We start from the raw sequence: 21,313 nt of genomic DNA on the forward strand, positions 1-21,313 counted from the left end.
GTCAGTAATGATTTATATTTGTCAAAATGCAATTTTCACAACAGATTTCCTGTTGCAAGGATTACAGGAGCAGTTAGTTGGGGGAGTGCTTGCCTTCCAGCCAGCTGGTATTGCTTCATGCTCAAAATGAGGTCAAGAGTTTTTTTATATACAAGAGTAAGAAGTGGTCAGTTAAATTCTTACTTAAAATCTCTTTAGGTGCACAGCATCTGCAAGTGCTCCTCATGCAGGAATCATCTGTGCTGCCATAGGCAAGCTGGGCTGTAACCTTTGGGAGGGTCAAGTGATGCTAATCAGAAATTATAGGATTTTTGGGGAGTGAAGGGGATGTTATGCCCAATACTGCAGGATAGAGTATCCCTTTTAAGTGTCTTGCATGCAGCTGAGTACCACAGTTTAGGAATCCCTGTACAGGCGTTATAAAAGTATTTTCACAATGTTTTTGGCCACACCAGTTTCTTTTCCTCCCCAAACTTAGACCAACACTGATAGTGTCCAGCAAGTCATAATTTTGTTTATCCAAAGTAGAAGCAGAGGTGGTGGCTCATGTCATACCACCTGAGGCAACTACCTTCTTAGGGTCTTTAATTATTTTTCCTGTGGGCCATGCTGCTATTTCCACTTAAAAGGGGTCACTGTCTTGCTGGTGGGATTGTGGATACCAGTCTTTATTTCAGAATCAGAAGTGATGGTGAAGTCTCTGAGAGAACCTGTTCCCAATCCAAATGAGCTCCTGCTCTGCCATTTCCTCATCACATGGTGGCCCTGGCTGTGCTGCCCCACGCTGTGTCTGAATGAGCTATTTAAAAATATTATGTCAGTTTTAGGGAGGAGGGTGGAGTTGGGGTTGGAGGCAGGAGTTACCACACCCACTCACTGGTTTTCTGGCTCCATGGCAGACTGTTGGCAGAGAGCTTGCTGTGCAGGTGGTAAGTCTGCCCAAGGATATGTAGGAATTTGTTAATCTCTGTCAGATCAGTTTGAGAGTCTCTGAGATGCTGTTTGACCTTGAAGGATGTTTTTTAGCTTTTTATTACTCACAACCATATTTAACCCTGTAGAAACCACAACCTCACTGTATAAGAGATAAGAGTGTAAGAAAATAATAAAGAAAAAATGGGGTAACATAGTCTCGGCCAAATAAATCACTGATGGAGTTAGATGCATTCTTGGGACAGAATGAAAGTTGTACATCTCTGGGTTTACTGATTCTATCATTAGTTTGATACAGTGTTTTAAATTGCCTACATTTGTGTAAGAGGTTTTCTTCTGAAAGAGCAGGTGGTTCCAGTAGTACTGCAGGGTAAGTGAGCACTTTGGAGGGATTAGCTGATATTTTACATCAGCCAGATGCTTCCCTTCAGTCCTTCAGTTTGAGATACAGGAAGAAAGCACAGGAGAACAAAAAGGATTTGAAGTGCCCTCAAAACTGAGAATGCAATGGTTTTATGATACCGTGTTCTCTAGGAAAATTGGACTCCTGAATATAAAACATGGCCTACAATTTTAATACCGTTTTTTGTTCATTTAAATATATTCCTGAATCTTCTTAAATCCTCAGAATGTAATTACATAAAACCATTGGCATTTATGGCTGTGAGACCCTGAATTTACACTCGGGTTTGAATGTAATACTTCTGTTTCTGGTGTGCTTCTAATGGCTTCATAAGCCAGCAAGCAGAAAACAATGAGCACACACAGGTAGAGTTTAGACCATCTGTGTGCCATAGTGAAAAAGATAGCTTGCTATTAACAGAGTTTTTGCTGTCTCAGATATTGATTGATTAATGCTTGTTTTGCTCCATCTGATAGTGGGGAATACCTGAGAGGTATTGATATTGTAGACTTAAAATGGGACATAAATAATTCATAGCAGCAAACATTAGAAAACATATGATAAGCACCTTCACTATTAGAATATCTACATATCAGTCATTCTGAGAATGTTGTGGGAGGCAGGTAGAGAGAGTGAGCAACTACTCAGTTATGATGAGTAAGTGTTGTGTGAGAAGGATGGGAGTGGCTCTGATACATTGCTAATTATGAACTTGTTCCACCTGGGTTTTACCTGGTGTAACCATAGGTAACTTATAAAAATGTGGACCTTTTATTCTAAAAATTAGATATTAGATAAAAAAACTTAGCTGCTGAGTTCAGTATCTGATGTACATCAGAGTAGTGTCACTGAAGCTATGGAGATACATCCCTAAACCGGCTATAAATTTGCTTAAGGAGTAGAGCATTCGGCTGTGTGAAGTCCTCAGCAGACAGAATAATGCAAAGGTGAGGAGAAGGGAAAGAAATGGATCAAAGGTGATAAGGCAGAGGTGGAGAGCAAATAAATATTCTGGTTAGCCTCCTCATACAAACTCTCCATTAACTTCAACTGGATTGCCTCTGAAGGCCTGCCACACTTAAATATGGAAGAGGAAAGTGATTCGCAGGCAAAGTAAAAAAGGTGAAGTGTTGGGATCAGAGGAGATCAGGTATCATGGGATGATGAAGAGCAAATTTAATAGTAGATGGGGGTTTTAAGCCATATATACATGTTTCTGAAGCCATCTTGTTCACACTTACATTTTAAGACTAGTGTTCAACATTTATCACTGAACCCCTTTGACTTCAAAAGGTACCAGTGAACTTGATCCTGCATGTTCAGTAGCAGCCATTGAACTTTGTTTATTCACACTTTGCTTTTATTTTAATTGCTTGCACGTAGGTGAACCTAGGAACATCTGATTGGGGCAGGAGGCAGAAAATGCAATTTCTTTCTTACTTTGACCGCGTTATGTGAAAGCCCAGACAATGAAGCCTGGCTTCAGACACCCCGAAGTGTTGTGATAGGTGAGGTAAAGGGTCCAATTAAATATTTACGTGGCTGGGCCCACTGTGCTGCTGTGGTGGGGGATTGATTACAGCAGGTGAAAGCTGCTCTGCGGGGCTGCCGGGCATGCGGAGCGCGCCGCGGGCAGCGCGCGGAGGAGGCCGCGGCCGTACTATGGTCAGCAGGGAATGGATTTGGCACTGCTTCTGCCTCTGCCACTGTGACTGCATCATCCTGTGCCGAATGTCTTGTAGGTGATGGAAACCTCCCCGCTGCCTTGCGCGCCCTGTCCCTCGCATGCGGTGCTCCTGTGGGAAGGGGGGACGGGATGCTCGTGCCAGGGCGAGTTGGCATGGAGATGGTCTGTGCCACCATCCTGCTGTGCTGGGAAACCACTCACATTTTAGCTCACTGATGGGTTTTTGTCTTTAATTTGCTTTTAATTCAGGCAGGGGCGGTAGGAGGCTGAGATAGTATTTGAGAGAAATGACCCATTAGGTTGAGGAGATGCTGGCATTAGTCAGGGCTGTTAAATCAGGAGAGGTTATTACAGCAAGAACGTGGGACCATGACTTCTGAATCAATGTGTTGGATTGCTTCTGTTTTTACTTGCTAGTGAATAGCATCTGTACTCATGGAAGTGATAATGGTTTTTAAAAACAGATATGAAAAAAGGGTAGCATTTTATATTTGCTATAGTTAATGGATAGGATTAATAGGATGTTTGCCTATTTTTTTCTCCATAATTACCTGCCTGTGACTGATAATTCCTGTTAGCTCTTCTGGAAATGAGGATTTGCAGAGATGAGTGGGTTTAATTTGGGCCTTCCTAGTTAGTGGGACTTTTGCTTCCCTTAGGTAGATAGCTTGGCTTTGGGTGAATGTGTGAAGTGTGAATGGGATCAGGCACTGTATTTGAATATTTCGTTTATCTGTTGAATTTTTTATGACTGCAGCTTAATTATCAAGGAATCCTACCTATTTCTATTGATTATTTTTCATATGGTTTGTTGTTTATTTTTGGGTTTTTTCCCATAAATCCCAAAATATATCTCCATGTAGTTGTTTTGTAAGAAAGTCATCTTCTGTCCAGTACTCTTACCCAGGTACAGGTACCCATCATAGCTGCCTTACAGCAGTGTTGGGATTTAAACCTTGGTGAAATGGATCTTGTCTGGATCTCGACCATTAACTGGATGCAAACTGTGTGTTTATAATATGGTGTTTTCTATGTGTGCATGGTGCTCCAATGCATGTATGGGGCCCTGCTGTTCTCCACGGGGTGGAAAAGACTGCCCTGAGAGGTTTACTGTCCCACCAGTAGGGAAATGGGAAGGAGACACCTAGAAATGAAGAGCCTTGCCTTGCAAGGTTGTATGTGGAGATGGGCCAAGAATAGACCATGCTGCTCTTGTTGCCTTGGGTGCTGCACCGGGCTATAGTGGGTATGGATATATATATATATATGTACTTTTCTGATATAATATGTCATAATCCTATAGTTAAGCAAAACCAGAGATGATGTTTGACCAGCTACGTGTGTATCAGCCGGTTGAACTGCTGTCCATGCCAGTGGCTGGGTTCTTTTTCCCTGTGACTTCAGAAATTATAAGAAATTCAATATGTCCAAAAAAAAAAAAAACCAAGCCAAAAAAAACCCCAAAAAAACAACAAAAAAGGATCAAATCCCTGTGTTTTATTTAATATAAGTATGAAGTGGGTATAAACAGGTATATGCACTTACTTGGGTGTAGAAACACACACAGCCACACTTAGCTAAAAGCAGGTAGTTTATATTTCACAGAACAGATGTGTGGGGATTGAGACATCCAAGGGAAAGTGCTTCCTGAGCTCAACAACACTCCTACTGCAGAGCACAAGGTCAGCATTGCAGTGTCCCTGTCTCTGTTGGGACAGCACCTGGCAAACTGATACTGGAGCAAAACAATTCATACCCTCACTAAAACCAAATTCAGGAAAATATCTTTGCAATATCAACCATATTTTTAGATGGTGTGTTTTGATTTCAACTCTCAGCTTCTTTGGAACATGCACTGCCTGGGCTCCAGCATTAACTGAACGCCCATGCAGTGGTGGGGAGGTGCCAGCTTCTTAGGATGACCCATGCTCTCAATTTTAATGAGATTCTGATAGTATTTGGTGTTTTTCTTAAAGCTCCATTACTGCCTAGAGGCACAAGATTATGAGCTAATCTTTGCTTTTATTGAAAGTTTCAGTCCAGGATGTTCAAGGAAATAGGCTTGATGCACATTCTGAAAAAAAATCAAGAAAAGGAGAGAACGGAAGTGCTGGGGGGCTTGTTTACCTGCTCCTAATAATTGTGGGGTTAATTTACTTTCTTTTATTTTTTTTAATCTAATCTCATGGCCCTGAATTCTATAGATTACTTTTTTTTACTTCTGGCACTGATTGACATCTCCCATCATCTTCCCTGGGCATGTTTAAAAAGCTACCTATACTGGAATTACAGAAATACACCCTTAGAAATTCAATGATGTCTTTTTTTTTTTTTTTTTTTTTTTGAATAATAAGAAAGTAAAATTACTCTTCCTATACTTTTCTATGCACATAACATTTTTCTCACAGCCAGAGGCAGCTCCCCTAACAAAAGCAATTGGTCATCAGCTAAACTGGATGCCTACTTATCACGAAACTGCCCGTGGAAACAAGGCTGCTTCTCTAAATGCATCAGAGCCCCTGCAGCAGCCCTGCCATGGAGGGAGGTGCTGGCAGTCCCCCCACCCAGAGCTGCCTGGCAGGTGACTGCCTTACCCACCTCGATTTCATCAACACATGATTGAGTTGTCGCTGAATTAGTTCTCTTTTGCTCAGAGCTCAGCACAGTAAAGAGAATCCCCCTGGGATGCTCGAGTTCCGTGTTTTTCTGTCCTGCAGGGAGGCTTCCTGCACACATCGTGCCAGAATTTCTCTGTTTCTCGGAGAGCCAGTGCTGCACAGGTCTGAGCACATGCTCTGGGGCGCTGGGGCCTGACCCAGCTGGGTGTGCAGCTATCACCTTCCCTTGGGCTGCCATCCTCAAGGGTGCTCCTAGCGCTTCCTCGGGAAGTGGGGAAACAAGGTTCAGCCACTTCCCCTGCCCAGGCAGAACTGCAGCTTTCCTTGCTCACTTTCCCCCACCCCAAAAAAGCTTATGCTATTCTAGATCAGTGTGTGTGTTTTGTTCTTCCTGTTAGAGGAAGATCATTTCATGTTCTTACACTGTTCTTATCTTTTATGTTAATCAGTCACCAGATAAAATACAGGGAGTCCCATACCACAACACGTGGGCTCCCATCCCTGTTGCTTGCCCTCACTATGGGGATGCATTCCCACCACTCCAGGCTGTATTTTGGGGGAGATACTGACCCAAATAGCCCTGGAGCCACCTCACCGTGTAAGGTTTCCTGTTTGCACAGTCACCTATGTGTATTTTACAATCTTTTTTTAAACTGGCTGTGCTGTTTCTTATGTGAGAGGTAACCCAAGCTGTGCTGCTGAACTGAAGCACTTTTGCTGAGATAAATGCAGCTAAGCCATGTCCTTTACATATTTATTGTGACCCCTGCTGTCAGAGTGGAGTTGCTTGCTGCAGGAGCTGCTTTAGCACTCCTGCATTTGGGAGGAAATACAGAAGTTTTTCTCCACCAGCTCAACCAATACACAAGCATGAAAAATTACCAAATGCTGTGCCAGTTCCATCATGAATAAACAGTCAGGATCAAACAAGTACCATCGTATTTTATACAAAATAGTGGAATTAGCAGCTTCAGCATTTGAGTCAAAGGCACTGGTTTCATGTTGGTGTGCTCAGCAGCATTTCTAGTGAATTGAAGATAGCTCCTTTCTAATCATCTTCCAGCCTTTGCACAGGATCTTTGCATAGCCTTTTTGTTTGGTAACTCCCACTCTGGATCTCATGTCTTCCATCCTGCTCAGTGCACACACACAGTTGTGTGGTTCTGCATGTAGGGACCCCTGCAATTCCATCTGTTGATTTTTTCCTAAAATAAAAACAGGTAGGAAAGGACTGTGCACAGCATATACATCTGTACATAAGTTCTTGCAGGAGGTCTGAACTAATGCAAGGGTAGGGCACTCCCATGTTAAATACAAGGCTTGTTTTTCCAGCTCTGTCACTGTCCTTAAATCTTATCTGCATCGGAAAGTTTCAGCAGTGAATTTTAAATCAGTTTTTAGTTCAAATGAACAGACTTCATACAGACCCCCTGTGTTCACACCCTTATTTCACTTCAAGCAGGGCCTGTTTCATGTTAGATTAAAGTAATCTAGAGGTAAAGGGTAAAAGATAAAAGCAAAGTAGTTGCCATCTTGGGAATGGTGCTTTTAATAGCTTCTAAGATGGGAACTTCTAGAATTCAGCTGAGAATTGGTACCTGATAGACCCTGCTCCTTGTCCAGTGTGGTGTAAGGTAAACTGAGGTTATGTAAAGCATTGCTGGGCATGATTTTAAGAGGATGTGTTTTGCTATGCTCTGCCACAAACTTACAGCAGTGTTGGTCACCAAGGAACAAGGAAGGGAGGTAGAAAAGCTTTTCTGGCACACAGTTGGAAATGCTCCTTTACCTGTACTCTTCTAGCCTCAGGCCAAACCAAATTTGGTCTGCACCAGAATAAGAATGCCTCAGGTGACCTCTTACATAGTTTTGACTGTGTCAGTAGCAAAACTCACCTGTAGGTAAATTGATGCAACCAAATTTTATTTGTGCAGACACGGCCTGGGTGTAATCAAGTCACTTCTGCCTCATAGCATTGGTGAGGCTTAATTAAGGCTGATAAAGTCCTTCACAGTTCTCAGAGGAGAAGTTTGGAACATGTGTAAATGATGTTATAGAAGGTGTTTAATGTACTCTGTTAAAATGCTGCTGAGGCACCCAGCCTGTGAATAACACTCTGAAGCTCTTTCTATTTCATGTTAATGTTTAATAGGAGTGAGGTGAACTGCCTGAAAGCAGGCTTTGTGACACCATTCTCCCTTGGTGGGGTGTGCTTCCTCTCTCTACCAGGCTGTACATCAAAACAACCAAGGCAGGAGCAGGACAAGTGGAGTGCCAAGGCCTGTGACAGGAGAGACCTGGCAGTGTGGCAGCACGTGGCTCTGCCCAGCTGCAGCGAGGGAGAGCAGTGATCCATCTGCTCGGTCCTTCAAACAGTGATCCCTCTGCTCAGTCCTTCAAACAGTGATCCCTCTGCTCAGACCTTCAAACAGTGATCCCTCTGCTCAGTCCCTGGAGCAGTGATCCCTCTGCTCAGTCCCTGGAGCAGTGATCCCTCTGCTCAGACCTTCAAACAGTGATCCCTCTGCTCAGTCCTTCAAACAGTGATCCCTCTGCTCAGTCCTTCAAACAGTGATCCCTCTGCTCAGTCCTTCAAACAGTGATCCCTCTGCTCAGTCCCTGGAGCAGTGATCCCTCTGCTCAGTCCTTCAAACAGTGATCCATCTGCTCAGTCCTTCAAACAGTGATCCCTCTGCTCAGTCCTTCAAACAGTGATCCCTCTGCTCAGTCCCTGGAGCAGTGATCCCTCTGCTCAGTCCTTCAAACAGTGATCCCTCTGCTCAGTCCCTGGAGCAGTGATCCCTCTGCTCAGTCCCTGGAGCAGTGATCCCTCTGCTCAGTCCTTCAAACAGTGATCCCTCTGCTCAGTCCCTGGAGCAGTGATCCCTCTGCTCAGTCCTTCAAACAGTGATCCCTCTGCTCAGTCCCTGGAGCAGTGATCCCTCTGCTCAGTCCTTCAAACAGTGATCCCTCTGCTCAGTCCCTGGAGCAGTGATCCCTCTGCTCAGTCCTTCAGCTCACCATGGAAAGTTAGGTGTACCTGAGCTGCCGTGTCATCCAACGCTGGTTGTACTCCTTGGGCCTGAGAAATAGCGTAGGCACCCTGCTTTATCTACGGGCTTTATCTAGGCTAATTAGATCAGTGCTTTGTCCAGGATAATTGTCTCTAGTAATGAGTTTAAGGGAGTGTCACTGTCACAGCTAGTCACCAGCACTGCTGTCCCCATTCTGGCCCCCTCTCCTGCAGGTGCTTTATGGTGGTGTGTGGCAGTGCCAGGACGTCCCCAGCACTGCAGGCTGAGGTCCTCGGGGCAGCTGTGAAAGTGCTGACAGAGCTGCAGCAGCAGCAGCAGTGTGATTGCCCAACAGTGGCAAGAGAGCCAAAATTCTGAGCAGGCTGTGAATGGGGAAGTGGTGGCGGATGGGGACACTGGGCACTGTGGCTGAAGTGGGGACAGTGCCCTGTGGTTGTCACAGCTCACTGTGGGGTGAGCTGCTGGCAGGGGGACAGCAGCGCCACCAGGAGCAAAGAGCACCTGCAAGAGCACGGGAGAAAGAGGAGAGGTTATGGTGAACCCAGCCAAATTCCCTGCCCAGTTGAGTTCCCAGCATGGGTTTGCACGCTGGCCCAGGCTGTACCTGAACAGGGACCTGATGGGATTAGCATCAGTCAGAAGTGCTTTCAACAGCTGATATGTTGGGGTTTTATGACAGAAAATGCCAATTTATTTGAAAGATACTGCTATTGGAAAGAAAAGCTTTTCAGAAACTTGTAATCTGGAAAGATTTCTTCTGTTCTTGTCAGGATAAGCAAGAATTTCTGTCACATTGCCAGAATATAAGCAATGACAGGTCAGACCTGATGGCTGAAGCAGTCTCCTACAATCCAAGTGTGTGCTGGAATCATCAAACAATGAGGGAGAACTGTCTGTCTCTCTGACACCTTTTCCTCCCATAATCTGCTGGGGGTTTGTGTGTGTTTGTTTGTGGTTTTGGGGTTTCATATTTTTGTTTTTCATGAAATCATCATGTTTTCTCATATGCAAAACAAAAATTTTCAATATAATGAATTTAAAACCCATATGTATTTCTAATTCAGCTCTGACTCTGGACCCTTTCCTTAGCCCACCACTTTCACCACGCTGGTCCAGAAGCACCATGGAGGCTGTACGAGTTGCAGAAACCCCAAGCAGGGGCTGCTTCCATTCTGTGTAATGAATGAAAGCGTGCTCGATTGGACCCGCTGTACTGAAGAAGCACAAAATACTCGTTGCTCAGAGAAATAAACACTTTTGGTGTTTTTCTAAGTGTATGCAGTCAGTGTTTCTTGCAGTTGTAGCCAAAGGAGGGGCAAGAAACATTGCTTGGAGCTTCTCCAGCAGGAGAGAAAGGATGGCATTGTTCCTGTCTGTGCCTTCCTGGTGAGAGTGGAAGCCGGGGCATGGGTTTTCCTTCAGGGAGAGCTTTGTTGGTGTTTTTTGGCTGGCTGCAGTTCCAGACGTGGAGATCTCAGCAGCAGCAGGCACATGGGAACCTCCACAGCCAGCACAAAGCAGCGCCCTGTGCCAGGAGCTCCCCGTGTCTGTAGGGACAGCTGGGGAAGGGCAGAGCGGTGCTGCGCTGCTTGAGTAGGAGGAGAAAAAACAAACACGGAAAACATCTGTGTGCTCCCAAAACCTGCCTTCAGCTGAATCACAAGATGCGTATGTAAAAGCGTGGTTGATTATTGCAAAGCAACTAAGCGAGGAAACACGGACATTGGCAGAGTATCTGCTGCGTTAATTACTTGGTGAAAATGTGGCTCCCGGCAGCTGTGGAGCTGCGAACGGCTCAGGAGCAGAACTGTTTCTCCTGGTCATTGTGCTGAGAAGTTCTCTGTGTGTTCTCTTCTCTGAGGCTGTTCCCAGAGGCTGGCAGGGTCAGAGGCAGCTCACAGGGCAACTAGAGAAGCATCTTCAAATCAGGATGGCATCACCAAGAGCACTCACTGCTCATGTCTGCTTCTGTCTGAGAAATACCCAAAAATGTGGAGGGGAATTAAGCCTAGAAATCCAGCTGAATTGAAACCCCCTCAGCCTCACAGCTGTCTGCTGTACGTGCGCAGCAGAGCATACATGTACAGAATGAAGCATGAAATTAATCCTTGCCTTCCGTGTCCCTGAGCTGTGGCTGAGCGGGCCAAAAGCTGTCCCTGGCTTCCTCACGTGTAGTTTCTGAGAAGATCCTTGCTACACCTTGAACTCCTTTAACAGAGCCGCCTGCTGTGTTGTTCCCAAGTATGTGCTAGGTTTTTCCCTGAGGTTTGCTGCCCAAAACAATCAGCCGCTCCCCCGCGTTCATCGTTTCGTGTGATCTTTACAAAATGTGGCATTTCTGTCTAAGTAGTTTGCCAAAGACCTATGATAAACAACTAAGTTGTCAGTCATGAGTCATTAAAGAAGTGAACTGTCTTCACTTCATGACCAATCATAGGATATTTTTAAATGTCAGAGCTTTTGGCTTAGTGGTTGTCACTGGCTTCATTTTTGGGAGACCCAAAATTAGAATATACAGGCCTGGTTCTCAGAAAGTTCTTTGTAGCCTTACTTCAAATGTTAGTCCTTAAACACATCTCAGAAATATGCACGATTTCCTCGGGATCAGTCAGTGCTCTGGAATTTCTGACTACGATGCATTTCTGCCATCTTTCCTGTTTTCATACTTTCTTAATTGGTTTTCAGATAACATTCAGCCTGGCAGTAATACATAAAGAATATAGAGATAAATATGCTTAAGAATTTGAGTCTGACATATTTAGGTTGTAAGTGTTTAATTCTGATTTGCTCTCATTGGATAATTTTTTAAAGGGTGAAGTTTTAAATTAAAAATGAAAAAATAAGGCAGATGTAATAATTTCCTGCGCATAACTGATCTTCTTCCCAATTTATCAGGAAAACTGCTGTTGGATTTAATAGCAGTCTTATCTGTTTAGTCCCAGTTGAACCCTGCCTCCTCAAATGAATGGAACAATTCTTGTAATAAAGGCAAGACCACTTATGTTACCAATAGTTATTTTTATTTTCAGAATAACTGTTTCTTTCTGAAAATGGCATGTAGTGTCAGTGTCCTTGATTAAATGTCTGAGAGCAGAGATTAAATGATCAATCAAGAGAGGAGGTAGGGGTCACATGAATAGTCAGCTTTTGTTGGTGGATGCCAGTGGAAGCTCAGTTTGATGTGGATCCCCCCAGAAGCAGAAGACCACAGAATTGTAAAAAGAAAAGACACCTTTGTGAAAGTCTAGTTTAATTTTGTATCTCTTTACACCTTTGATCAGGCAGCTTTTGATGCCAGCTCAGCATCAGAGCAGCACAAGTTAGCACCATGTGTGCTCCCAGGCTCAGCAAGGCAGTTGAATTTCTGTGCAAGCACAGAATACTAGAAGGATGGAGCTGAACCATGCCAAAGCTAAAAATGCATCCCAGTGCAATGGGCTGTCCTACAGGAAAACTTTTGCAACACTGAAAGTCTTCACCTCACCAAAGGATTAGTATGTAATCTACAGCAACTGTGGTGCCAAGTTTCTGGACAAATCTGCTCCCACATTTAGCCCCTGGATTCTCCCAGTGGGACTAAAAATGTTCAGGAGGCAAGGATTTGTCTAATAGGGAAAAAAGAGCTAAAAATAATAATAAAGCAGAGAAGACAATAATGCTTGAGGTTTATCTGTCATAGAAAGGTGGAGAAGCGATCTGAGTGGCACTGTTTTTTTGAAGTCAGACACATTTGTTTTCTTTTCCTCTCTTTTTTTCTGTAGGTCCAGCTGCCCAGCGCCAGATCCAGAATGGTCCATCTCCAGATGAGATGGAAGCACAGAGAAGGTGAGTTAATCAGCTGTGGCAGAGTTCTAGTTTGTAACTTGGATGAACATGCAGTCCTTGTTCACCAGTAAGCACTGCTCTTTTTACTCGTACATATTTTAAGCTGGTTCTAAATGTTTTCCAATTATTGCTAATGATTCTGTAATGACTATTAAAGGGTGAAGTGAGCCAAAGTTCACACTCTAGGTAAACTCTGCTTGGTAGGTACTCAGGAGTCTTCCTGCCTCCAAAAACTATAAGGAAAGTGTAGGGAAATTAATTTCCTGAACCTTTACGAATAACTGTGAAAGACCTGAGATTTAGTGTGGATTTACCCTTGACTGTCTTATGGGTCAGCAGTGATGATATTTCACCTGAGATTTACTGTGGGATAGCAGAGTTATCATAAAGGCCAGAGAGCCCCTGCTCTTGCCAAGGCAGGCAATGTTGCCTCTCCCATTGCCTTCCTGAAAAACCTGATCCAGCTCTTCCTTTAACCTCTGGCAGTCACTGATTCTGCAGACCATATGTAGGTCAGGCCTCCAGTTTGGGTGTCTATTATGTACATTTAAAATGTGAGCAGCTTAACTATGTTAGAATAAAAATATTTTATTTATCCATTTTTGTTTAGAGACAGTAAAAGCCCTTTGGGTAGGTAATATTTGACTGCTACAGGGCACATGGCCCTAGGAAAGCTTCTTTTGCTCCACTGGAGTGGAATAAGATATGCCAATAGATGCAGTTAGATATTGCTGCATCTGCACTAGAGGACTTTCAGCTTTAATTATACTGATGCATTCCTTAAGCATTGAGCAGACCTAATTTTAAGCCTAGGGGGTTTTTTTATAACATCTTATAAGCAAAAAGGAAATTAGCTTATGGTATCTACCCTGCAAATTTGTTTGTTTAAAAGGCTTTTTAGAAATCTTTACACAAACGTTTAAAGAATATCTTTTTAAGCCAGAGTGTAATTTGTCCCCTCTTGTACTTTCCTCCTTGCATACTCCCTTAAGTAGCCTTGTGCCAATCCCAGGCTTTATTTAGTTCGACTGGAATAAATTTGACTTCCTAAGAGTTTAAGAACTTCTCCTTTTAGCATGTGTGGGAGGGTGCATTTGGCACATATAAACTATTTCTGACCAAGGGCAGAAAGGGCTGGTATGAACCCCAGTGACTTCAAGTGGCAGTGGTTAGCCCCTGTTTTGGATTTTTGCACCCTGCCCTTCATTCTGTTCTGCAGCAGCATTAATGATTTGGGGGTGTTTTACCCATATTTCTTTACTATCATGTCAGACTGGAATTTTCCAGGTTGATTCTCTAGATCAACCTAGAATTTCCCCCAGGTTTAATCAGGAAAATGTATGTATCAAGTTGTTCTGCATCATCAAATCTTGCTAATAAATGCCAAGCTAAGGTAGGGGATGGTATGCTCAGGAAATTCTTAGTACATGAGTTAACAATTGAAATTTTAGTAGTGCAATTGATGTTGTTGCATCCATAACAATCAAGAAAGAGCTAGGGTACCTATTGAAGTAAAGATTTCTATTTATTTGGTTTAAAGTGTTACAGCTTAAATGAAACCAGTTGAATCAACCAAGACTTTCTCAAAAGTTATTCACCTTTGCTCATATGATAATTTTCTCAGAAACCTGCAATTTTCTAGAAATTGCATGGGTTGCATGTCCTGAACACAAAACCACTTTAGAATTGATCCCGCCACAGCAAAATCATGTCTTTTCCTTTCCCATATATTGAACTAGATATGAAACATGGAAAATTTATTTTGGATATGTTTTCTTTTCCACATAATATAATTTTATTTTTATGGACTAGTTTTTATTTTAAAAGCTTCTGTTGGTATAAAAATAAGATAGAATTTCTCAGCATTGCAGACTCTGGTAAGTACAAGTAAAAATGTAACAGGGAGGTGTCTTAAAATACTGTGCAAGGAGTCAAAATAGAAGTGTTGATTAAAGTTGAGCTTGCTTTATTGTCAGACCATGAAGTAAAGCTATTGAGAAAAAAGTGCACAATGAAGGCTGGTCTAAGGATAAATGAAACTAATTAGGGCAAATTTGACCTAGATGCTGTGGAAGAAAACAGTAATAAACTTTATTACCAAGTGCTTCAGCAGGGTAAATTCAGAGCTGTGTTTTAATATTGTTGAAATCTTTAGTCCATATCCGTGTGCCTGCCAAGGAGCCTGGCAAGCAGTCTGGCTTTTAGCTATCGGGTTTTCTTAGCAGGAGCCAAGCGAGGGTGGGTTTGTGGCAGGGGTCAGGGACATCCCTTCCTGCAGGAGCAGTCCAGCATGCAAGAGCAGACTCTGCTGATGGGCCCTTGGAACTGCACATCCCTGCAGAGCTGTCCCAAGCCTCTCCCTGCCGGACAGCAGGGCAGCACAGGAGCTGGCAGCTCCTGGGGGAAAGGTGCCGGAGGAGCAGCAGTGCACAGCTCGGATCAGCACAGCACTGCTGGGGGTGCTGGTCCCGCAGGGACAGCTGTGCTGGGGCTGTCAGCTGCACTGGCCAGGGCCAGAAGGGGCTTGGATGTGCACCTGAGCAACAGAGGCTTTGTATAGTCAGCACTGAAATGCAGATGAAGCTTTGCTGTATTTTCATTCTAATATGCTAATATTCTACAAGTGCTTTGGGCTCCTGATCCATAAAATATTCTAGATTGTGTCATTTTGAGTATTTCCTTCCCTGGAGATATTCAAAAACTCTCTGGACAGAATCCTGGGGATTGTGTCCTCCAGCTTGAGCAGGGATGTTCGACTGGAGCACTGGCCTCCAGTGCTCCCTTCCTGCCTTACCCAATGCGTGATTCTGTGGAGTTACGTGAGACGCCACTTCCTCTTTCCTTGCAATGCTCTTATGCTCCAGGTTAACAGCATGCATGTTTGCTGTGCTCTCCTGGGCATTGGGCACTGCCTGTTCCTTTGCAGAGCCCCTGAGGAGTTATCTGAAATGGATCAACTGACCCCTGCAGTGTCCGGAGCGTGCAGGGCTGTGTCCAGTGTGTGAACTGGCACTGCTGTGGCCAAGGCAGGTGAAATCAGACCCACCTCCATCTCACAGGGCCAGCTCTCTCCCCAGACACACAGTGCTTCTCAGGGTTTTACTCAAAATTATAAGGAATACCTAATGACCAAGGGTTTTTTCATTGCTCTTTTAGACAAGTGATGGAGCAACAGCAACAACGCCAGGAATCTCTGGAAAGAAGAACCTCTACCACAGGCATGTATCAAATCCAGCAGATACAGTCTCTCCCTGACTGTCTCCTCTTGCTCTTTGTTGGTGTTTGTGGGGTGCTGTACAAAAGCTAGACTGCTAAAAGTGTTTATAGTTACAATTACATTTTAAATATTAGATTTTCAGCTAGGGGCTTACATGCATTTGGTCATGGCTGTGTTGTTTTGCAGGGGCTCAGGTCTGAGGCATGCAGGTGGAGCTAGGCAGGTTTTGCACGTGGCAAAACTTGTACAGCTGAGGGGCATTTTAGGTGTACTAAGGGGGCCTGGCCATGCTTCTTCCACACCCCTGAGGAGAACAGGTAGCTCAGAGGAAGATACAGCTCTAGATGCTCTTCACTGCGATTTTGTGATCATGAAGTCTTCTGTGAACTTAATGGAAAAAATATAGATATTTAATGAGCTTACAAAAATCTTCTACAGCATACTAAGTTGCACTATACTGAGAGAAGAGTTGACAGGAATAGTTTATATCTACAAGGTATGGCTTTGTCTCTGAAAGGAGCCAGAGCAAGCAAGCCATTTTGTGTTTGGGCTTTGGTTTTGGGCAAGTTTTTTCAGTCAATCTGGCCACGTAAGTGAAATGTTTTTCCTCAGCTGTTAAACTTTTTTACTAGAAACAAGCTTAGACACGCGCATATGCCTTTGGTGAGAGAAAGAGTTGGACTCTTGTTTCTGCAGAGGTCAGTGTGCTGCTCTGTATAGGGAACTTAGCCAAAACCCTGCCTTGGCATCCACAAGGAATGGGACATGGCTCCTAGGGACTGCTGGCTGCTTCTTCTCTGCCTACAAGGTGGCCACCTTTGTGTTCAGCACATCCCTTGCACCTGTCCCTAGTGCGAAGGTGATGCTCGTGATCCTGACTCAGATTCACGTGGGGTTTGGAGGAGCCTCACTGGCACCAGAGCATGCAGCCCAGCCCATGCTGCCAGGGTTCTGCTCTGCACACCCCTCCAGTGCTGCTGAGGGCTGGAAATCCCCAAGCTGGTGCCTGCACCATCTCCTCTTTGCTTTGTTTGAGTTTCTGTTTGCGTTTACTTCACGGTTCCTTTTCCTCTGTTCCACTTTGCCTTGCTTTCGTTCCTTCCTGCGTACCCACCTTATTCTTTACATTTGTCTTTTCTGTTCTTTTAGTTTCCACCCTTCAAACAGGCATATGCTCTCCTCCCTCTCATCCCCAGTCTCCTCCTCCTGCCTCTAGTAACTGCGATGTTCCTGCCTCTGGTGTTGTGCTCCCCCCACTACCTCAAGCCAGCGCTGTCTCTTCAGCACCCGTTGTCCCTGAGCCCGCCGGTCAGTCCCCTTTCCTATGCCAGCGGAGAGCCAGGGAGCCCTCGCAATTCCTGCACAGGCACTCGGCCTCTGAGCTGCCAACAGCCCCAGGTTCCTCCCCTCCACCCTGCCCAAATGGCAGGACTGTCATGCCAGGCATCAGGCAAACCTCGCTGTCTCCACCGCCCCTCCATCCTTCCCATTTTCCCTTTCCCTCTCACCAGCCTCTCAGGGGCTCTTCTCTTTCCTGTTCTCCTCAGTCTTCTTCTCCCTCTGCTACAAATGCACCATCTCTGCAGAGGGGTGACATCCTGCAGCCACGTGGTCCCACCATCCTGCCTGTGATTCCTGTCCCACCTGACAGGGTCAAGGCACCCACAGATAAAGCAGGGTGGGAGACCTCAGCAAATGTACCCCTGAATGACCACCCTGAAGAACAAATTGCTTTAGGCCCCCCTGGAACCCATGTGAAAAGCGTGGATGGGTCCTTCTTTCCACACCTAGGAGCTGCATCCTGCTCCCCGCTGCCCACCATCGCCAGCCCCCCCAGCTCCTCTGGCCAGGCTCCCTCCCCATCCTCCCAATTGTCATCTTGTCCTGCGCAGCAGTGGTGTCAGCCCATGTCACACTGTCTTCCATTGCCTCCCCCTCACGCTGCTGTGTCTGAGGTGGCTTTGCCCAGGAGGACCCCTCCTTACTTGACATCATCAGCCACTGCCCACTTGAGTAAGTACTGATTTTGAATGAGTCGCGACCTGTGTAAACGCTCAGCTGCTCAAAAAGCCAGGCTGGCACTGCCCCTGACATAGAAAAAGGGCTGAGAGGCCCAAAGCTACTCCTGCTGTATGTGATTCCTGAAACTGGGGTGGAAAAAATATCAAAATCACTCTGGGCTGGTCCAGGGACCAGGCAAAAAGTAAGAATTACAGACCCAGGACCCTGTAGCTGAGTTGTTGCAATGCATATTCCTACTGTGTTATCCCAGACCGAGATTTTTGTCATTCAGCAGAGTCAAATTGTTTCAAAGACCTTCATATAGAACCTATTTTCAGCTGGTCCAAACGTAGTGGATGGGCTCTTCTGAAGCTGGAGGCCAGGTCTGTGGTAGGTTTCCTGTCTGTGTAGGAATATTGGTAGAGGTTGTGATTTTTACTATTTTTGTTAATTGGTCTTTCTGTTACCAGTGAAACATAGAACATGGATTTTGTTTAAGACACCCAGAATCCCCTGTGGTTGTGCAATTTATTTAATTCAAGAAACTCTCTTCCTGGTATTCACTGCATTTGTAGTTGTGGGCTTGTCACTGTAACTATTCCAACAAACCTTTCTCTTTGAAGGCAGCTCAAGGGCTTGGGTCTGGTCACTTTGTATATGGCCTTGATTTCTCATTGCTATCTAAAGCCTGCAGAGTGAGAACAATTTACAATGCCTGTTTGCAATTCAGAGCATGTTTTGTGACTTGGATCCATTCAGGATTATAACCACATATAATGCTTAAGTGGTGTGCCTAGAAAAGGAAGAAAATGAAAATATTTCATTTTACTTTCTGCTAAAAGTTTTACTGTAACCACTGGAGGCTCTGTCCTTCAGCTGATGTAAGTCCGTAAAATCCACTTAGTTCAATAAAGTTATTTTAAACTCACATCACTCCATTATTTTGACTCAGTTCAATTTTTGCCTGAGGCTGCCCTCTAATTAGGTGGGTGTAGTTTTGCAATTACAATTAAATGTACCCACAATGAATTACTAGCTATTATGTTCATGAACCAAAGAGGGCTTGAAATGTTTAAAGTATTTCTAATAGCAGCTATGGTTCATTTCAAGACTGGAATTGGGAGTGTGAAACAATGGCAGAAGTAACCGCAGAAATAAGGCAGTATTATAAGAAAACCTAAAGAAGAAAAGCAAACTGTTAATGTTAAATATGGTTTCCAAATATTTCTCAATCAAAACCCACCTGTCTTTCAAAGTAACGCTTACTGAACAACTGAAGCTGTGAATAAATACCAAAAGCAGCCAGTTCTGATAGAGTGTACATGGGGAAATACCCCTGGGGAGGTGTGTTTGTTCAACTGACCTGTTACAGACAGGTAAAACACTGCAATGGAGTTATCACCATCAGCCCTTTCCAACAGGCTGCTGCTCAGAGGAGCTTTGCAGGAGCTGGAGTGTCCCCTGGGTTATTCTGCAGAATTGGCTGAGGCCACACACCTTCTACATGACAGAAAGGAGGATGTGTCACCGTGGCCCACAGTTTGCCTGACAAGCTGATGTCAACCAAAGTCCATGGAGTTTATTATCTCCATATAGAAAGCTGTGGGAGAAGCAGCAGAATATGCCACTTATGAATTGGGAAGCGTTGTCTGTGTTCTGATTCTGACACGGAATGAAACACTAGCCCAGCCAAGGAGAAGAGGAGGGAGAAGACTGTCAGTGACAGGGTCTTTCAGGAGGACACAACTGTGGCTGACTGACCATTGATACAAGCACCTCTTCCCATTCTTCACATGCATGGTGCTCCCTTGCATTGGCCACTTGTCCCGGAGTCAGGCCATGGTGCTGGGAGTGGGAACGTGACCTTGTCTGCGGGCTGGGGGAGATCGTGCTTCACATCTAATTCCTATTCTCTGCATTTCAGGCCCAACACTTCCACCTGGCCACCCCAGTGGTGCTGCTGTGATCCCTGCTTCATCTGGGGGGCCCCCACCTCCGCCACCCCCCCCAGTCCCTCCACCACCCATGGGAGCCGCGCCCCCGCCACCGCCCCCGCTGCCGGCTGGTGTTGGCCAAGGGGCAGGCGCTGAAGATGGGTCAGTGTCAGGGCTCGCAGCAGCTCTGGCTGGTGCCAAACTAAGGAGAGTGCAACGGGTAAGGAGGTGGCACTGGGACTCCAGATGGGCTCTCCTCTGCTGTGGGAAAGCCTGGCACAGCTTGGTGTAGTGGTCTGCAAACCCAGAGTGAAACATGGTGAAACATGCTGCAGCTTATCATTGGGTGAACTTTTAAATGTGATTTGGCAGTGCAAATAAAGCTGAGCAGGAAATATTGGATAGAGTTTACGCTCTTCAGAACATATGAGTTAGAAAATAGCTGTGACTTTCACATTGCCAGGATTTCATTACTTCATCGTTCACCACTGTACTAGATATTAGTGTTTTCACTTGTTTTAAGTAGTTAAAACTACACTATACTTACAAAAAGCCAGTGTAGACTGTCGAGTCCTTATGTCAGTAGCTGTCCACTTAGATAAGGGTTGCTTAACCATGCATAAACATAATTATGGACAAGCAGTGCTGTGAGTTTTTTAATCATTTGCCTGTTTATTTGCATCACCCAGATCTGTCTTGGTTTTAGTAACATTCATGTGGGTCTCCTTTCCAAGGCAGAACACACCCTATCTCTGGTTTTGGGCTGTGATTGTGATCACTGTTCCTACCACTTGGGAAAACTAATCATTAAGGGCGTGGCTATAAAGCAAACCTTTCATTAATTCCAGTCCTGATTTCTCTCTTAAGCCAGAAGATGGTTCAGGAGGATCCAGCCCCAGTGGGGTCTCTAAGAGCGATGCCAATCGAACAAGTAGTGGAGGAGGCGGAGGAGGACTAATGGAAGAAATGAATAAATTACTGGCAAAAAGGTTTGTACTTACACCTCAAGTAAGCCCCATGAGATCTGCAGCAAATTGTGGAAGAAGGCGCTGTCATTTTTGTGGTTAGCAGTAGGTGTTGTGCAATTTGACAGGCCCTGAATAGATGTTGGTCACCAGTATTGCCCAACTTCTAATGCAAAAGGTGTTCCATTGGAAAAACTGGCTGCCTTTTCCCAGTGTAAAATGTTATATTTTTACATCTAAATTTTTTAAACTTACAAGTAGTGAAAGAAAAGGATGAATGAAATAATGAAGGGTAGGTACAGTTGTAGGTTGAACAGAGATGGAGTTTTTAAATAATGTTATCTTAGTATAAAGACAGTTCTCAGCTCAAAAGATCTGATTTCAACTTTCCTCCATGTCCTGTTCATTTCAGAAAAAATTCTGAACATGGGTTGTGAATGTAATCCTTTGAAAAGTATTAAATAAATACACAACACTCTAAAAAGCTCCCAGCAATATAAAAGCGCAGATAGATAATTTTTTTTCTTTCCAGAATTAAAATAGCTTGTTGGCTCTTAATTTCCTCCGTACCCACATATCAAGAATGACCTTCCCTACCTGGAAGTTGTCTACAGGCAAAGTAAGGTTTGGTGATTAGATGCTGGGGTAACTAGCTCTGTTCAAGCAGGCAAGCTGAATGGACATCTTATCTGTTT

General features: G+C 44.5%; 2 protein-coding genes across 10 annotated transcripts in view; both read left to right on the forward strand.

Annotated features, from left to right (window-relative positions):
* The window catches only part of EVL (Enah/Vasp-like), a 142,072-nt gene that overhangs the window by 110,452 nt on the left and 10,307 nt on the right, over positions 1-21,313 (forward strand). For all 9 annotated transcript variants that reach the window (XM_086895076.1, XM_086895069.1, XM_086895070.1 and 6 more), the window contains exons 4-7: positions 12,438-12,501; positions 15,658-15,719; positions 19,644-19,873; positions 20,521-20,642. In XM_086895076.1, coding sequence (XP_086751202.1) covers positions 12,438-12,501; positions 15,658-15,719; positions 19,644-19,873; positions 20,521-20,642 — 478 coding nt within the window. The remainder of the gene's footprint in view (positions 1-12,437; positions 12,502-15,657; positions 15,720-19,643; positions 19,874-20,520; positions 20,643-21,313) is intronic.
* LOC147652714 (ena/VASP-like protein) lies at positions 16,564-17,804 on the forward strand. Its single transcript, XM_086895078.1, has one exon. The coding sequence runs from the start codon at positions 16,642-16,644 to the stop codon at positions 17,740-17,742; it is 1,101 nt and encodes a 366-aa protein (XP_086751204.1). The 5' UTR covers positions 16,564-16,641; the 3' UTR covers positions 17,743-17,804.

The sequence above is a fragment of the Cyanistes caeruleus genome, chromosome 6 (genome assembly GCF_971803275.1).
Source record: "Cyanistes caeruleus chromosome 6, bCyaCae1.hap1.1, whole genome shotgun sequence".
Classification (NCBI taxonomy): domain Eukaryota; kingdom Metazoa; phylum Chordata; class Aves; order Passeriformes; family Paridae; genus Cyanistes; species Cyanistes caeruleus.

What these genes read in the sequence shown, in the direction of transcription:
- LOC147652714 (XM_086895078.1), top strand. Translation starts at nt 16,642, where the DNA reads ATGCAGCCCAGCCCATGCTGCCAGGGTTCTGCTCTGCACACCCCTCCA.